The 19592-nt window shown below is 39.0% G+C and overlaps 1 protein-coding gene across 2 annotated transcripts in view; it reads right to left on the bottom strand.

Annotated features, from left to right (window-relative positions):
• MIA2 (MIA SH3 domain ER export factor 2) overlaps positions 1–14070 on the bottom strand; it is a 36188-nt gene extending 22118 nt beyond the window's left edge. Inside the window, exons 1-9 of one of the 2 annotated variants that reach the window (XM_054276406.1) lie at positions 13956–14070; positions 12280–12413; positions 10927–11013; positions 9467–10613; positions 6154–6369; positions 5905–6005; positions 2835–2966; positions 429–450; positions 223–311 (exon numbers count right to left, since the gene is read on the bottom strand). In XM_054276406.1, the coding sequence (XP_054132381.1) occupies positions 223–311; positions 429–450; positions 2835–2966; positions 5905–6005; positions 6154–6369; positions 9467–10613; positions 10927–11013; positions 12280–12413; positions 13956–14070 (2043 nt within the window). Of the gene's footprint in view, positions 1–222; positions 312–428; positions 451–2834; positions 2967–3945; positions 4036–5904; positions 6006–6153; positions 6370–9466; positions 10614–10926; positions 11014–12279; positions 12414–13955 lie in introns of those variants that run through there. The other variant, XM_054276407.1, reaches the window with a different exon arrangement.
• Between the last annotated feature and the right edge of the window lie 5522 nt (positions 14071–19592).

Below are 19592 nucleotides of genomic sequence, written 5' to 3'. Positions count from 1 at the left end.
ACATTTTGAAGTTGATTCCAGTGAAATATACCTTACTGAGAGTTTGAAGTCAGAACTTGCTAACACCTTAACTGCTCTTAAAGACACTGACAGAAAAAAGCATTTGAAGAATCCCTTTGTAAGCTTTAAAACATCTTACTTTTCTAAAAGTTAATACTTTCCTTGATAGAATCCATTCCTACAACACATCTGAAAGCAATAAATGAGGACGAGGACTGTTACCTCTTTTTTGCAGAGGCTGAGTTTTTCAAGAATTTTGCATTTTTCTTCAACTAGTTCAGCAACTTTATTGGCAAGCTGTTTTTCCCTTCCTAAAAAGTGAAAGACAAGCAAATGTTGCATCATCCAAACAATTAAAGGTGAAAAAAGAAAGAATAAAGTCATGCTCCAGAGAAATATGAAAAATTAAGTATCAAAAATAAGCTTACCTACATAAAGTCGACTTCTAACCTGGAAAAAAGAGAATAAATATTGAAAATGAAATGATCAATTACTCTCACATATTATCTGAAAACTAATCTTTTAAGCTGTGATTCCATGCCAAGTTTAACCATGGAACTTAAAAAAGGAATATAAATATGGCTCCTACAAAAAACAGGCAATCATATCCGCTGCTCTCACCCCTCCGTGTCTGTGTGTTTGCCCTGTCCTTCTCCCACCCTTATCAGACAAAAGAGGGGAAAGGAGATTAGTTTCCGCCTGGATCACTTTAATAACACACCTTTGTATATTCACCACATAGAACACAGTCAGAAAAGTAGGAAAAGGAAGGGAGGGGGAAGCTCCACACATGAGCTCAGATTTCCTATTGGGAAAGATCTCCCACACATTACAACACCCAACAGCTAAAGCTGCACTAAGGTACAATCTGATGGGCATCCTTCAAGTGCCAAGTGAGCAGATGCCATGTAGGGTCTAGGGCACTAGAATCAAAATCTAACAAACTGCAGGCAAAATCTGTCACAAATGGCCTCTACAAGGATGCAGAACTTGGCTGAACCCACAGAACTGTTACAACACGGCATTTCTCTCACAGCTGGGCCTGGGTCATGTGCCTTATGTAACAATGGGGCCCTCAGATCTTCCCTGTTTTCTCCTAATTTAAAGCCAAGGAGTCCAAATAACGAAAAAAGGGTAAGAAAGTTGTAAGCATGCTTTTATCCTATCATCCCCAATGGATGGTTAGTTACTCCATTACTTTTCAGTGACCATCAATTCTTCAAGGAGCAGCCAGTGCAGTTCTAAGTATGGATGACTGAAAAAGCTATCAATAACTTCTGTAATATCTCCTGACTTAAGTGGCATGTGCAGAAAGAAAACAATACCAGGTTAGCTTGTTTGCATGATTTCAGCTCAAATGCCTTTTGTATCACCCAGAGGGATGCCTCTAAACACTGATCCCCTTACAGAAAAGGTCAGTTCATGTTAAAACCCTAAAAATGCAGTTGCTCATAACTGAAAAACTAACCAGCTATGAAACCAGTCTTACAACATGAGTGTCATTACACCTACTACCCAAATCACAATGACTGTATGAGAGTATGTGAAAAATGGGAAGAAGTTTAGAATACTGAATTACAGATACTGACCCCATTTCCATAGCAGGGAAAGTATGGTAGGCAACTTTTATTACTCAGATCTTTACTTACTCTCAAGAGAACGCAGGCATTACCTCAAAAATATAATCTGAATTGTGCATTGAAAGGTTTCAGTACTGCAACTCTCAAAGTCATCAGATTAGTGCTCACGAAGAGCATGCAGTTAAATTGGTTCAGTGTTGCAGTGTTGCAATAAACAGAATCCAGGTGTCACTGTTCAAAGAGTTGTAAAATGCCTCCCTTGACAGGAAACCACGTGGATTGCTTTTGCTTGAGAGACCTGAGCTGCTCTGGCTATGGCCAGGCTAGTCACAGAGATATCAATACACACAGCAATACAAACACCCTAGGGAAGACATCTGTGTCTTGTGAAAATAATTTAAGGGCTGACTTTGAAAGTTCACTGTAGAAATTAAAAAGAAAAGAGGAAGCCTTACTGCAGCGAGCTTCATTGCATTTCCTCTTACAACAGTCACTCACTACATATTCAAACAGTTATTATCTTGACAAAACAGACTTTTCAGCTTCTCTTGTAGAGAGATTCTAAATTCAATCACAATAGATTTAAAACTCTGAAGCATTATCTATCTTGAACAGGAAGGATAACAACTTCAATGCAAACTATTAATGCACTCCACATATCTGCAAGTAACTTGAACACTTTCTGTGCTGGTTTTGATTGGAATCGAGTTAATTTTCTTCACAGTAGCTGGCATGGTACTGTATTTTGGACTTGTGCTGAAAAGCACTGAAAACACATGGATGTCTGAGATATTGCTGAGCAGTGTTCACAGAGTCAAGACTTCTTCTGCTTCTCACCCACAAGGAGGCTGCAAGCTCACAAGAAGCTGGGAGGGGACACTTGACTGACCAGAGGGATAATCCACACCATGCTGACATCATGCTCAGCACATAAAGCTGAGGGGAAGGAGGAGGAAGAGGGGGTGTGGAGTGATGGAGTTTGTCTTCTAGAGTAACTGCTACATGTGATGGAGCCCTGCTTTCTTGGAGACAGCTGAACACCTTCCTGCCCAAGGCAAGCAGTGAATAAATTCTCTGTTTTGCTTTGTTGCATGCACTGCTTTTGCTTTTCCAATCAAACTGTCTTCATCTCAACCCACAAGTTTTCTAACTTTTAGTCCTCTGATTCTCTCCCTCTTTCCAACCTGACAGAGGGAGCGAGAGAGTGGCTGTGTGGTGTTTAGTTACTGTCTGGGGTCAGACCACAACACTTACTGATTGATAACTTCTGTACAGGAACAGGAGAATGGTCAAGGCTCCAACAATGCCAGCACAAATCACTATTTCCCACGGGAAACCATACAGATCAGGCCCAGGTCTCATATCTTCAGGCAGTGAAGCCACAGCCTGAAAAGTAAAGTAAAAAGCCTCAGCTAAAGGAAAAGAGGCTAATATTATCCACAGAAACAGACATTACATGTTGACATTGTTTACTTCCAAGGCTTGTATATCTATTTTTTTCCAAAACTCTGAGAAAATGGTTAACAGAAGCATTTGATTTTTAAATGACAGATTTACCAGGTGAAGGAAAAAAGTTCCAATAAGACATGAAAACCAGAAGATAAAGCTCTGAAACCTTTTCTTTCTGACACTATCAATTACCACAGAATGATTTGGGTTGAAAGGGATCTAAAAGATCTAGTTTCAATCCCTCTGCCAGTGGCAAGAGCACTTCCCACTGGACCTACTTCCCCAAAACCCATGCAGCCTGCCCATGAACACCTCCAAGAGATGGGGCATCCACAGCTTCTCTGGACACCTTGCTCCAGTGCCTCATCACCCCCCAGTAAAGAATTTCCTTCTCTTATCTAACCTAAACTCATCCTCTCCAGTTTAAAGCCATCCCCCCTATCCTATCACTACGTGCCCTTGTAAAAAGTGCCTCTCCAGCCTTTTTGTTGGCCTCTTCAGGAACTGAGAATTTACTACTGAAAATTCTCCTTTGAGTTGTCTTACACATTTCACTGCTGTTAGAATCAACAATAGTAAGTACCTCTTAACTGTCTCGTAGAAAACTTGCTTGGTAGAAAAACCTGTTCAACCAACCTGATGCTAAAATAACATACTGTACACACCGGTGATTTAACACATTTTAAACACTTCGATACACTCGCGTTTCCTTTGTAAACGAATCTATTTGCTCAAAGATACGACGTGCTCCATGTGGCTCCAATTTACCACACGTGAGCCGTGCCTAAGGACCCGGCGCTGTGCACTTACGCCTTCATTTCGGTTTCTCCCCTGCCCGAGCCCCTCGGCAGCAGCGCTGCACAAGCCCCCGGCCCTCGCGGGGGCTGCGCCGAGCCCGCGACCCTCGGTCACTCACCCAGCGCAGCCCTTCCCAGGCCAGCCCGCAGTAGCGGCGGGCGCTGTCCCGCAGCCCCGGCCACAGCCCGGCCGTGCCGCCGCCGGTGCCTGCCCCGGGCCCCCCGCGCCCGCCCGCCGCCATCTTCCCGCGGGCGGCGCGCGCCCCTTCCGGCCCGCCGCCTGACAACCGGCCCGTACCACCGCCCGCCGGGGGGGCGGGGAGGAACCACTGCTGCCGGGGGGAGCGGGGCGCGCGCCGCACAGGTGGCAGCCGCGGGGCCCGGCGCGGCTCCCGACCTCCGCCGGCAGACCCTCCCCGGGCACGGGGGCCGGAGGCACCGGCAGCTGCCCTCGGCGTGCGCCCACCGGCACGGACGTGGCCCCGCGGAACCTGCTCCTGTTCCTCCCTGAAGTTGCGCTCAGAGAAACTCACCTCCCGAGCGGCGCTGGCCGCCTCCATGCCCGCCCGTGGCACGGCAGTAAAGCTTCCCGGGCAGGCCCGGCTCCCGGCAGGCCGCCCGCCGCGCGTGTCCCGGCCCGGGCGGCGGGGCCGGCAGTGCCGGTGGGACGGGCAGGGCCGGGCCGGGCCGCAGGTGGGTCCCGGGAGCGCAGGGCTGGGCGGGCTCGAGCGCTGCCGCGTGCCTGTGCTAAAAATGGCCCTGGCGGGCTGCTGGTAGCAGGTGTAAGGGGAGATGCAATGCCACATAGCAAAGGATTCTCCTTCGTCTCATTCACTAGGATTAACGCTAATTTGATTTGGGTTTTGTTTTTTAACTACTTAAACAAACAAAAAACCCAAAGCAAAAAGCCACCACCAACAGCAAACAAAAAACAAACACAAAAACCCCAACAACAACAAACAAACAAACAAACAAAAAAACCCACAAAAAAAAGAACCCAAACACAAACAACCACCCACCCCCCCCACCCCCCCCCCCCCACCGTGTGCTTGCGACTTTTACAGTGCAAGGTGAGTGACTGGACTGCAAAACACCTAAGGGACCAGGATAGGTGGAAGGTGGAAGTGCCTTTTTTAGTTTTTTTATCTGTATCAAACAGTACAAGAACGAGTTTGGCGGTAGCAGTGAACTGTCAGTGAGGTGCAGTCAGTCACGAGGGACAAAGGCCCTGCGTTTTCCTCATCCTAAACTACAAATTAACTGTATTCTATATACATACACTGGAAATCAGAAATAAACGTATGTGGTTCTTAAACTTCAATTGCCCTGTCTAAACGAAGTTCAACCAAAGCACCACAGTGAAGTTTACAAATGGCACTGCTCCGGCCACCATCTCTTATTTAGAGCAGACAGTGCAGGAACCTTTTCCTCACGGTGCTCGGGCAGCGTTGTTTCTTGTGCAGTTGTGCCCTTTAAGGTTCACCTTCACTCTGCTCTACATTTCGATGTTTAAGACACCCCCATAGCAATAATAACCCCATTTCTATTTTATATATATATATATATGTTTTGCATAGAAACATATCTTTAATGCAATTATGAATGTGGGGAGGATTTGTAAATCAAGGCTTTGAAAATACGCTTTAAAAATAAGGGAACTTGTCTGGTTATTTTATTCATCATAAGCCCAGTTTTTTAAGTCTAAGCAAATTTAATGAGTACTGTTCTGAGAACTAGAGGGAGCTATTAGTTTCATAAAAAAAAAAAAAAAAGAAACAAAACCAAACAAAAAATTAAAAACACCACTCAGGTGTTTCCTGCCTGTTAAAAAAGCCCACAAAACAAAACCCCAAATCCTCACACCCTAAATTCATCAGATTGTGCACTGCAAAGGGGCAGATGATGAGCAGCTGACGTAACACTGTGCTCTGTCTCATTTGGCATCAGATAACCCTGGAAGCAGGGAACTGCAGAGGGTTTTTTTAAAAGGATTTTTTTAGGAGTTTCACTGCAGAACATTACTTGTGGCTGGCTTAAATTTGCACTAATTGATGTTATAACCTGGAAAGAATTCTTACCGTTTGGATGATAATCACCACTGCTGACGATGCAGATTTTATTGTTTCTCTGAACTCAAGAGCATTCAAGCATTCAAGTATCTGATGTATCCAGCCTCCTTCTGGTTGGATCATAAGGAATAAAACAAGAGGTTTTACATTACTATTGTCAACTTCATATAATTCCAACTGGATTAATTGGTTTTTGTTTTGCTTTTTTTTTAAGATTGCAAATTTATTTTCCTCAAAATTACATAACTTAGCACTTACCATTACTTGGAACATAGTTCTGGATGGCATCAGAGAAAGACCTTTTGACATCAGTCTCAGAGTCAGATGCTGAACTGTCCATTTTTGTTTCAGAATTTACTGAAGCAATGGCTGTTGCTTTTGAATCTTGATCACTGTCATGTTCACTGTCTTCAGCTACATACATTTCATGCTCCTTCTCTGGTGTTTCTTCTAGTAGCTTTCTTCTGCCTACTCCTGCACATAATTGTGAAGGGAAATCATGGTTACTTTTAGAGGATTCAACTTACTCCTGTAAGATATTAACTTTTACAGAGATTTTTTTTTTTTGGTTTTTATTTTCCTCAACTTAAAGCCCAACACTAGAGTAAATGGGCAACAGATGTGTGACTTAAGAAACACTATACAAATAGTGATCTCAGGATTTGAAGGATAGAGCTTTAAGCAAAACTTACATTGTAGTAAAGTAAGTAAAAAATAAGTGTTCAGGAAAAACTATGTTTGGTTTTGATAGTTTGTAGATTCCCTGGTCAGGATTGGTAAGTCTCTTTTTTATATCCAAATACAAGTGGGGTAAGCTTTAGAGCGAGAACAGTTGAAAATACCATGGAGGATTAAAGATTAACAAATTCCAAGATACCAAGCTTCCCTGCAAAATACAAGAAACCACAGGCATGTTCATGTAGAAGTATGACTGAAGGCACCTGGCTGCCTGAGTTTTAGTAACTTGGAATAAATACCTGAAGCCAATAAAATATTGCTTGCAAAAAAACCCACACCATGCTTACCCACAAAGAAAAAAGTTATGGATTGTTAAATTTAGTCATATGCTTCAAGACAGTGCTGGCCAAAGATACACATCCGAAGTAGTCCAGTAGTTCAAGAGGAGTAATTTGCTCTGAAACTGTTACCATTCTATTAACTCAACTTATGTTATCAGATCCTTGAAATATCGTAGATCAGTCCATAACTGGTATGAGTGAGGCTCACTACCTCTTCATTTTAAATCACCAGAAGGAGACAGTGTTCCATCTATTGTGGTTTTATTTTTGCCAACAAAGGATATTTTGTTCTTGCTAAATCACTGTTAGTGAAACATTACTCTAGTAACTTGAGCTGCAGTTTGGGTAGCACACTTGATTGTTATAGCAGACAAAAGCTCTGGCAGCTCTAGGAGAACATTCCTTTTTTCTGTATATTTTTCCTGCTCAGTGTCCAAATTGTGCCCCTTTTGTGCAGACACAATGACCTGTGCCCTCCACACAGCATTATCTTTAGTTGAGTAAGCTGTGATTTCACTGTGAATCTTTTCAAATGGCTGGTGCTGCTGCAGCAGCTTGCTTCCATCACAGAGATACTCTAAGAGTTGTTTAACATCTTGTTTTAATTTAAATAAAATTGTTGAAATGTAATTAATGGGGTTGGTAAATCTATTTATCATACAATATATGCCTGGTTTTGTTTTTTTCTGCACCTTCTCTATATTTAATAGTATCTTACGTTGGTCAGATTCCTTTCAACTTCCTCTCACTCTTCTGTGCAGTATGCAAGTGTACTGGTCCTAATGTCACTTCTATTTTCTTTTGGGTTTTTTGACCAAACATAAATGCTTAGACTTTTTTTGACAGGGTTAATTGTTAGTTTTACTAAATATATTTTCAAAGAACCCTGATTGTCTAGTAAAAATACTACTGAAATCCTTTTTGTTAGAATATAATTGCTATTATTTGTATTTCTGGATTTTGACTCTTATTTTCAGAATCTTTCTTTTTTTCTTCTCCTAACTAGTTTTAGTGGCAGCAATTTTTTGTTCAGCATTACTCATCCTTTCAGTTACAACATCATCATGTTTTTCAATGTCTACTCTATCAGCCAGGTTTACGAGCAATCCCAGGTTGCCAGGATTTAATTAATCCAGTTTTTTAATAGCAGTCTCACTTTCTAGTTAAATGGCTTTAGAAGATACTAGCTATCTATTTTTTTTCTTTAAAAATGTCTTGTATTTTAGAGAGCTCCAAGGGTAAAAGTTTACACTTGGTCAGATATATCACATGACTGTTGCTTTATTCTCAATAAGTTTTCTTTAGAAATACTTTTTAGGACATGAATTCAGCTGAAGACTAGTATTACTTTGTCTGTTGAATTAGTATACCTTTCAAAACTCAGGTTAATTTTCTGTGCTTTTGTATCTTGCACTGTCATGGTGATTTGAATTGACTGGCCTAAACTGAGGATGTAGAGTAATATTTCGTTTTACTGTATCATGGGTAATTTTAATATTTCTTCCTGAGATCTAGATTAAGACTGTCCATTCTCTGGTACCAGAAGCTGATGCTGGGAACATGAATCTTCCTCTTTTAGTTCTCCTCCACCTTCCTGGTTGTGTTGCACATTTATAGGAATTTGTTCAGTTTATTGCTTCTCTCTGACCAGCTATTAGCAAGATCATCAAAACAGGGCATTCTCCACTGCCCTGTTTGTTACTTCACACTGCCAGCCGACCAGGAAAGATCATTCTCTGTGGAGGTATTTGTGTTACTGTAACCTGATGTGCTATGTTTAACCTTCTGATTTGAAGTGCCTTCAGTTTCTTTGCCCTGTGGTATTTTACCAAGGCTTACCAAACTCTGTCTTTATTATGGAAGCTTAGTTCTTCTCAGCTAGCAGTTTTTACCTTCCATTCTGAAACTCCATATTCTTCCAAATGGCCAGTTTCTTTGGAAATTTTGGTACCTGTTAAACTGAGGCCATTTGATGAGAGGTGAGGAGAGAGAGGTTGGTCTGGAGTCAGTTCTTGGGACTCCCCAGATTTCTGATGATGTTCATCATTAAAAATGTCCTGACTGAAATATTTGATGTATTCATAAAAACTCTGTGAGACACTTTTATTCTGTGGTTTGTGAATTTCATCTTTTACAGTACTATCCATTTTGAAATGGCTTTTGGATGCTGAATTTTTTGTACACCATAACCTTTGACTAGTTTGGATGTTTTCAGACTAAGACTTGATTCACTGTCACATGAGGTCTTCTTGATGCCCAGATGATTATTTGCAGTTCTTGACAGTTCCCCATAATGCTGTACTTGCCCTTCTTTTGTTATTGAACTCAGAAACTTCAGTATGTCCTCAAAATGACTAAAAGAGAAGTTATGGCTTTGTTCTTCAGATATTTCAGGCTTTTCTCCTGTATTTTTTATGTCTGAGGGATCACAATTTGAGGGGGATCATGAGAACTAGACAATTGATTTGATGCAATTGATTCATGTTCCTGCTGATTATCATGTTTGCCCATATTATAATTAATAAATCTATTATAGATATTTGTATACCAACCTGATTGGCCACGTCTGCTTTCTGACTCGTGATTTTTCTTTTCAGCTCCACTATTTCTCAGCAGTTGGCTTTCTGATACCAAGTCTTCTTCTAAACTGTGAAGTTCATTTGGCTTCTCTTTGTCATGTGTTAGTGTATCAAAAGATGATTCTCTGCTATTTGAGGTGTTTTTGGTGTCATTAAGAGTATGTGCACATGCTGGTACCTCCCCAGGATTTGGCCTGTTACTGTTTGAATCTTTTATTTCTTGTGCATAATTGTCATCTCCTTCATCTGTCACTGCATTAACTATTTCCTTTGATTCTTTGCCCATATGTAATTCTTTCTGGTCTAAAGTCTGCTCTTCCTCATTCTTATTTGCTTGATCCGTTGTTTCTCTGCTTCTCTGGTCCTCTGTAGCAATTGTAGCTTCCTCAGCATGGCCAAAATTAAGAACATCGCTTAAACCCAAATTAAACCAATTTGATTTAGATTCTTGGCTTTCACTCGTTTCTTCTTGAGGCAATACCTCGGTGGCTGTTGTTTCCTGTTCAGTACTAGAATGCTCAGGCACACCAGAGACATCATGGGTTTGTGGATCATTCTTTTCTGATGCCAAATCAACATCTTCATTCTTTTCACCAAAATACAGAAAGCTTGTCAGTCCACCTTCAAACCAACCAGATGCAGGGGGTTCTTGTTCTTCCTTATCATTTGACTCCTGTATATCTGTAAAGCTGTAATTTTCAGCTGCTACCTCTGTTTCTCTGCCTTGATGATTACTTGTTTCTGAAGATTCAGTAACAGCTTTTAAGGGCTCTTCATCAGTTTCTGTGGTGAACCATCCTGAAATCCAACTAGACTGAGTTTGAACAGGTTCTGCTGGGAGACTGTTTTGCATTTGTGGCTCTTCAGTATCATCTTTTGTAACCAACTTTTTGGTTATAGACTCCTCAATGTGAGATTCCTCTGAGTCATTTTCAGAAACTGATTCAGTTCTTTCTTCCTTTTGTATGGGGTCTCTTGTATATTTTAAGAGTTTGTTTTCATGCAGCTTTGATTCTGCATCAGACAATGAATATTCACTTTCTTTTTTGTGATCATGTAATGTGTTATCTTCATTTTCAAAATTGTACTTATCTTCATTAAGACAAAGGAAATCAGTTTCCTAAAAGAATAATATTAACTTTTAGAATGTTCTAATGTGTAATCCTACAGCAAAATATATCTTTGTTCTTTCTGTTATAACTTTACACAAAGAACTGTAATTAATCATATTATTCCTAAAGGTTATACATCTAGATCTAGATATATTTATATCTGTAGAAGTTATTTTAGAGAACAATAAACATGCAACTGGAACAATTATAAAACATATTTTGAATAATCTGAAATAATCCACCAACAGTTGAATTTCTAACTGGATATTAGATTTTCAATTGTTGTAAGCTACATTGGAAAATCTAGTAATGTTGATTTACCTTAGTGAGCACTTCAACTTCTTCTCCAATTAAAACTTCTTCAACCTCCACAGCATCTCTTGGGAAATAGCCAAAATCCTTTCCTTTCTGTAAAAAAGTAAAACTAATAAGAGCATTTAAACTTCAGTGATATATATATTAGGGACTCGCACATGTGCTGGAAAAGTATGGATGAACAATAAACTTATAGAACAGCCCCCTATCTCCTTAATTCTGTTTTGTCAAATAATTGGTTTATTTTTCCTTCATGGAAGTGTTCCCCTTGCCATTTTAGAAAGCAAAAGGAAGGATATTACTCCATGCTATTATATTCTATATTATTTTTATGAACATGTGTTTGTGCAGTACCAAAGCAGTAGCCTTAAAGCTGCTTCAGCTGAAGACAGTGGTGTGTGCACTGATGGTCACAGCCAAATCCTACTAAAATTGGCTGCAAATTTCCCATTGTCTCAAGTGGGAAAAATGTCATGCCTTAATAACTAATGACCCATATTGAGTTACAAGAAAAGTAGGATATAAAATTCAGATATGAGACTAGCTGCAGCTCAAGAGAAAATGACAAAGAAGATGGCAACACTACAGAAAATAAGTTAGTGATAGGGCCCAGAAGAATCAAGTCCCTCTGGCCAAAAAACCACTGCTATTTTTATATCAAACCATTGCATGTAGCCTTTAATGGAGGGATATATCTTGGAAAGCAAGGAATAGTGAGGTACCTGCAAAGATACTCTTGGATGAAAAAGAAAGGAAGACAGAATGTCCCTGTTATACAATAGATGTGACAAATTATTTACAGAAAAAACCCTACCCAAAATTGTACTAACGTCTTGTAGTTTTGAAGCACTTAGATGGTTTCACTAGCAGTAAAACTTGATTTGGATCAATGCATCCATTCCTTCTTAAATGACTGTTCTAATTTAATTGACACTTGTTCCAAGTAATTAAATATGCATGATAACTTCTCTGGGAGCTTTCTTTAAGCACTGGACTGTGAAGTCAGGTCCCAGTACTGGATGTCTTACCCACAGACCTATAGGTAGGAACCTGACCTGATAGATCTGAGTGTTTTCAAGGAAACTAGATTAAATAATTACAGCCAGACAATAAGATGAAGGAAGCACAAAACTTGTATTTGGATCTTGACTTTTTTTCTCTATGAGTGATCTTTGCCAGGATTTGATTTTCTCTTTCTGTATAAAGATGGTAACAATGACCCAAATACTGTATTCATCCATGGCTGGTTAATATTCCAAAAGAGACAGAAGATCCTTAGAAGCAAGCAGACTGTGGTTGTTATGCTATTACTATATCTAAAATATTTATGGGGCAAGTCTTTCAGATTGAATTACTTACACTTCCTGTCCACAAGTTTTCATTTTCCCTTGAAAGTTTGGAGTATACGATGATCTCCTCCCCTGTTTTGAAGTTAAGATACCGGCAGTCAGGCCCTAAGTAGTCGGTAGTGGCTTGAACTCGGCTCATTGCCTCTGGAATAATGGAAAGAAATAAACAAATACACCATCCATTTTATCTGAAGTCACTGTACTGAAGAAATCAGATATATATCAAATATGATGAATTGCAGTAGCAAACATTTTTATGTATGTGCTTTGTTATAATGTTAATCCATTTATATCATCACGTGGAAATCAACAAACGCAAAAAGCAGCCCTGTCTTGCTTTCTTTCCCATGTACTGCAGACATCAAGGGGAAAAGCTCTTGTCCTATATGGACATTTTTAAGTGCTTATTTAGCCAAGGTTTCAATGCTTAAATAGAAAGAATGCATGCAGGATTAGCAATTACTAATCTACTAAAGTAATTAAATTAACATTAAAATTTATTTAGGCTAAACAGCTAAAAAGTATTTCCCAGGCATATTTATAATTTTATATTTCAGAAATTCTAAGTTAGATCTGGTAATTATTTTAGGGATTTTGTCCTCTTTTTTGAATACATTTATCTTATGATGAAAATACGTAAATTTTAGGAATATAAACCTTAAACATGTTGTTAAAACTGAAGTTTCCAGTTCAGTTTGAACTATTTTGTTTTCTTTGTCTCCACCCCAGTCTCCACACAGAAACCACTCAGTAGTAATATGTTCTGGTCAGTTTGGAGGCCCTTTCACATGCTCTTCCACAAAGATAGGGGAACATCCTTCTGAACATCCAAAACCTACTGAAGTTGGTACTGAAGTTGGGCTCCCACAAGAAAATGGAAATCCATTATCAGAGGAAATCTAAGGTCTCTCCCACTTCAGGGGAAATGGAAGATTGAAAAGACATTGAAAATACAACACCTAAGTCTGCTAAACAAATGGAAACAGGTTAGAAACAGCTTCAACTATGATTATGACAGGTTTCACAATGGTAATCAGTGGTTAGTAAACAGGACATTTGTCCACTTGTGATTCAGTAGCTCTGCCTCCTGCAGAGTTATTTACTCTTTGAGAACCACAATAAATAGTTACAGCACTTGCTTCATGTAAAAGAATAAAAAATAAGTAAAGAGTAAATATTAACAGTGTTTCGTAAAGAGTGTTTTGTGAGAAGGATTACAAAAGAAATCCCAAACCAGTTTGCCGGTAGGAAAAAACCTCAAGAGTTCTGCAGAATGGGCTATGAATGTACTATATAGACATAATAAAGGGTCTTCTTTCTCAGTGTATAACCCACCATTTTAATTTTATTTATATTTTGTTTCTTTTATTTTGTACCTGTAAAGAATTAGTTAAAAATACTTTAAAGCTGTTTTATACTGCCCATTTTGGGGACACCTGAGGAAAACGAGCTATTCAAAAATATTTTTACTGAACTTTGATCTGTATAACCTTACACAACAAACCAGCAAGTCTTTTTTTTCTCTTTTTATTTTAAAATTTCAAGCTTATTGCTCTTAAACATAACCACAAACATTTGCTCTGGCTACTCATTTTCAGTCTGTTTCATTGCTAATTTCGAATTATGATTCCCAACAGCTGCATATACACCACAGACTCCCTTTGAAAAAACCAAATTTTTACTTACTCTCACATTCCGGATCACCACACTTCTTCCATTTTGAAAGTACCTTTGTACTCTGCACACTTGCTGAAAATGAAATTACTAACAACAGAATTCTCTGATCCAAAATCCTTGACATTTTAGATTAAATCCAGAATGCACTGAAACTGTGGAAACTGCATTGATGGGCAGTTAGCAAGAATATTTTACATTTTCCTTAGCCTAACAAAGCATTGCAAGTAAACTTTCAATCCTGTTTTCCTTCTCTGATCTGCTTAAACAGAAGTACACTATGCTAACCTACTAACAATCTGCAGAGTCAGGTGTCCTGATTATACACATGCATTAATAATTAACTATGTTCTGATAGCTTGGCTGATGTTTAGAATACAAAGAAAGTAGTTCTGGTAAAATCAAAATTTAGCCTCTATCAGATAGATTCTTCTGTACTGAGTTTGTACAAGGTTGTGCCGGGGGAAATTCAACAGCAGTTGTATTAGGATTATTTCTGGATTATGAATGCATTTTTAATGTACCTCTTTCATGTGATTTTAAGATGGTGTAGTGTGATGACCAAGAAGCCTGGCAAGGTCTAAGATAGCCTACTATCTACAGCCTACACCACATTCCTTCTACTTTATCTTTGCAGATGGGTTTCTGCATAGCTGACATCAAGAAAGGATGAGTGGGCTGGAGGAGGCCCTGTGGAGATAGGATGGACCTGTTTTGGCTCTGAAGAACTGAACAGAAAAGAACAAAATCATATGACTGGAACTTTGAAGGACATCATGGCCAAAATCTGCCTCAGTAAGGGTTTAAACATTTAAATATTAAAGCACACACCCTGAGTATGCTAATAAGATTATTGAAGTACATGCTACCACATACATGACTATACTGCTCAATCCTCTGTCTAGATTGTGCTACATGTAAAGAAGGAGGAGGAGAATAAGATGGGGCTGTATGTAAGCTGGATAGAATTTTCATGTACTTAGTGAAAGACTCAAAAAGATCTTGGAGTCACTTACTCTTGCTAACTTGGTAAGATCTTGGTGCATTACTCTCCCCTCTTCACAAGCAGAGATGCCTGCTTGGTAAGCTTCTGCATAGGATTATTGTTATTACCCAGGCTAACACAATATTATTGTTATTGTTAGAGCTCTGTCACATCTAGTGCTGTCTATCAACAGCAATTCCAAGTCTGTGTTTTTGTTGTTTCAGTAAACCAAACTCTGTGTGCTGTGTGTGAATCTGGGACAGTGAAGGTTCTTACTGAGCACAGCTTGACCTGTAGTTTTGGATTGGTAAATGGTAAATTTGTGAATCTGGGCTTGTGAAAGTTCTTATTGAACACAACCAGACCTATAGTGCCAAATTGATGATAATTATAAATCAGGCCCAGCCACATTCAGACCCTCTGGTCTCTAAGGTCCAACTGGAATGCAGAGGTCATTATTTTCTGTCAATCTCTATATCCTTAACACGATAGATGAACTATCAATTTTATGCTTATATTGATTTGCATTAATACTAACCTAGCTACTGACAGTCTTCTAGGTTTTTGTTTGTTTGTTTCTATAATGAACTAATTTTTTTTATGTTCACTGATATATTTTAGATAATTTATAGGTGGTCATTGGGAACTTGGAACAGCAATGTTTTCCATGTATTCTTTTGGAGCTTTCTCATGCACTACATCTAAGGACAGTCCATCCTTTAGCACAGGGAATGCTCACTTGGCTCCAAAGTCTTAAAGGTGCCTGGCAGTTTTCAGGCTTATAAAACAAGAAGAAAATCCATATGCTATCTCTGCATCATATATCACAGAGCAATACAGCAAAGCTAAGCAAATGACAAGCCCTGCTTTTTAAAGAATAGCCTGTTTCTTAGCAACCTGTTGTCCAATATGTAGTTATAAATATTTTTTCTCAAGTTTGTTTTACTTTAAAGTAGCAATTATGCCGGGAGATGTACAATAGTTTTACAGGCATGAAGTTTTGCTATAAATGAAAACCTGCAGAGAATCAGAATACCAGGTTGGGAGGAGGCCTAAGGTTTATCTGGTCCAACTTTTCTTGGTCTAAACAAGATGGTCTACGTGAATCTTAGAAGTGTCAAAACATTTGGGTATCCACCATTTTATGGGGAGATTGTTCCCATGGCCAATTGCTCTCACTGTGAAATATTTTCCTCTTCTGTCTAATCAGAATCTCCCCTGAATTTTGTACTCATTATCTTTTACATGTGACTACTTGTAAAAAGAAAGTCTCCACCTTCTTTGTTTGTATCAGAAGAAGGTTTTGCTTCAAAGGCTGCATGTAATTGTCCCAGACTTCTTTGGTGAGCTAAACAGAGTATCTTATTAACCTATAAAAAACTTCACCTTTCCTTTCCCACTGTCCTGCACGAGGGAGCCTCTTCTTCCTGCCTTATTGATAGCACCCCAAGAATCTGCATTACTTCCCAACCTGATCTTTGCAGTCATTATGGTTCTTAGTAAGCCTGCCCCTCCTTCAGTCCTGAGTATGACTCATGAGGTCACTGTATTCTCTTTCCACAAACCTAAGATGTATCCTACTTGCAGCATAGTTTCCTTCTGCTCCACAGCTCAAACCTGCCAGACACTGGTGCTTAGCCTCATCTACAGAGCCAGCAAAAAAGGGCACAAAGTGAGCCAGGGTCACCTTAACCAGCAGTGTCCTGCAAACAGAAACTTCACAGAAACGACATGTCCCCCACTTGCAATCTAACACTTTGGCCCTTCCTTTGCCACATGAGCTGATAGTCAGGCAGCCTATCCTATGACCTGTCACACCAGCTGTCTCTGCTAGGTAATCCACCACAGAACACCAAGGAATACATTGCAGATCAGCACCCCTGTCACTCCTGACTAGCCTTATTGCTGCCCCTTTTTTTTCATTCCCAAGTCTCTGCAAAAAAGATTGGTGAGAAAGAATATATAAGTAATTTATATTGAAAGGACTTTCTATGTGCTTAGTGTTGTACAAATTAAATAAAGAATAAAAAAAGGAAAAAAAGGACATTTTTATCAAACTGGTCAGAAGTCTTTCACAGTGTTGCACACCAGCCATAGAACATGGGACAAAACCCAACAATGGACCTAGAAGGGTTAACAGTCCCTTTTCAAGCCTGGCAACATGGAGCCGATTCACCCAAAAATAGAAAAGTGAGGTATTCTGACATCTAAATTTACATACTTAAGTAGGTTTGTGGGGGAGAATAATCAGACCCACGCCTTGAGGTCTGCACAATATTACTGTATTTGTGAAAATACCTCTGAAAATGGCACTGACTTCAGTTTCATATAGATGCTAAACTTAGTCCAAATGTTTATGTGGAGATAAAAATCTCAGCTAATCAGTTAAAATTGTATTTGAAATTTTCAAGTTATTCTGGGCACTGCTCATTGTGTTGCTTAGTCTCTATAAGCATTCTTCAAGGCTTAAGCACTGACAAACCCTGCTTGATCTCTGTTCTATCTTATTTGTTCCTCTAGCAACTTCACTTGTAAATCTTTTGGGTGCAAATCCTATACATAGGATAGGCTATCAAGCATGACTTCTAATCACCTTTGAACTGAAGTCAAAGATTCATGGAGTTTATTACAGCTAGATTCCAAAGGACAAAGTTGAAAGCTTTATAGCAGATCAAGTGAGACTTCAGTTAATTTCTGTTCTGGAGATCTGAAGCAATGAATGTGAGTACTACTGCACATGCAAAAACAAAGAACAATAATGAAAAATACCTTTTTCCAAAATCTTTCATTAGAACTGAACTATTTTTATTTGCAATGACACATTAGTAACTGTAACTACTGAAGTAGAAAGGCAGACATCTCTTAAAGCATACTAGAATTCAAAGAAGAATCAGAATTAATGGAGTAATTGAAATAATCTGAGGAGTATGGCACACTGGATGGCTCATTTAAGACATGGCTTTGTAGAAGTGAAGATGTTACATTTCCTAGACTATTCAGTATCTGCATTGATAATAGAGACTAAAGCATGTCAGAAGTTGGTAGAAGTTATCCTAATATCTATTTCATACTAAACAGAATATACAGCTGTGGCTATACTGTTTTGGTAGCACCAAAGGGCTCCACAAAGGATGCAGTTTCACAGTGTAGAATATTGCATAATATGTGGAAGATTATAGTCCATAGGTAAAGCACATTTAACAATATAGTTCTCTTGACTTTGGATATTTGAAGGAAAATACAAATTGACTTTAACATTTAAAATGCCATGTCAGCAAAATTTTGTTTCTTTAAACAAGTATCTTTTAAGAAATAAGTAAGAGGAAGTAATACTAATTCACTCTTCCAGTTAGACAAATGTAAGCAGTAAAAGTCATTCATCATCCAGACCCAAACCAACTTTTTCAACCAGAATAACAAGTAGCAAGAAAAAGCCACTGTTACTTCTGTTACAAAGACAGTTACAAACATGACAACTGACAGTAGGTTTCAAAAAAATCATGCAAGTTGTGACTTTTATTACGTTGAATCTTGAGAACACATTTCCAAGCTTTGAACACCTCACATTTTGCCATATAAGAGAATACAGTTATGTAATAAAAACTGCCTGAACCAGGAGAAAAAACCCCCAAGACTGAACATCCTCCATAACACAGATCTCTATATGATACTAATGCACCACTGCTGCAGCATTTGATCCCATCATAAACACACATATTCTCAGAGAAATTCTTCTTTGACTAGGCAACTCATTTTGAAAATCTTTGACATACATTAAATGAGTATGATTACCCTGTTGTACCACAGTAATTGCTATAAAATCAGCAGCTGAACGTGAATCTTATATCTGGGGCCTAATCACAAGACCATTACTTTCCCGAGAATCAAAGATGTTCCAGAAATCTATTTGTAAATTTACTGGTTTTGAAATTAATTTTGTTGGAGGGGGGTTGTTCAGTTCTCTAACACCTACTGTCTGCAGAAAAATTATGTTCAGGTTTCCTTTGAATAAAATATAAAGAAGGTGTTCCAAACACAAAGACATCACTCCAAGGAAGAGAAATTTGAAGAAGTATGCCTTTTATTCAAAGTCATGTTTCAGCTTATATTCAATGAACAATCTGTGTAACATAACAGATAACATAACATAACACCTACTCTGACAAGCACTCCAAGTGGAGCACTGTGGAAAAACACATTATTGGAGAATTCCAGCTTATCTGTGCATCAGGACTGAAGAAAAACCCAGCAAATTATAGTACAGAGTGAGTGCATAGCGCAGAGGTTCTAAAACAACCAAACCACCAACTGCCTTCTTAAGCTATACTGAAAGCTACAAGGGAGCACATGATGGAAACACTTCAAAAGACAGGCATAGAGTATACATGGTATATTCCCTGCTCACATAAAGCATCTCTACCTCATTCTTAGAAAAGGGAAAAACTATTATTCCTTTGTCCACTTTGCTTGAGTGAAAAGTGAACAAGGCATTTTTCCTTTGATCTCCACCCACCATTGTGGGGGAGGGATAAGAAAATGTTTCAATAATTTCCTACTCCTATGCTATCTGCACTAAATACATAGAAAATACAAGCTGTTCCATCAAATTATGTCTTAAAGTTGTCAGCTATTTTCATGGTCTCATTCCTATCCACAGCTGTGAT

The sequence above is a fragment of the Melozone crissalis genome, unplaced genomic scaffold (genome assembly GCF_028551555.1).
Source record: "Melozone crissalis strain CALT ecotype California unplaced genomic scaffold, PUWL_Pcris_2 ptg000018l_1, whole genome shotgun sequence".
NCBI classification, from domain to species: Eukaryota; Metazoa; Chordata; class Aves; order Passeriformes; family Passerellidae; genus Melozone; species Melozone crissalis.
Note: the sequence above shows the minus strand (reverse complement) of the source record. Positions and strands in the feature narration are given on the sequence as shown.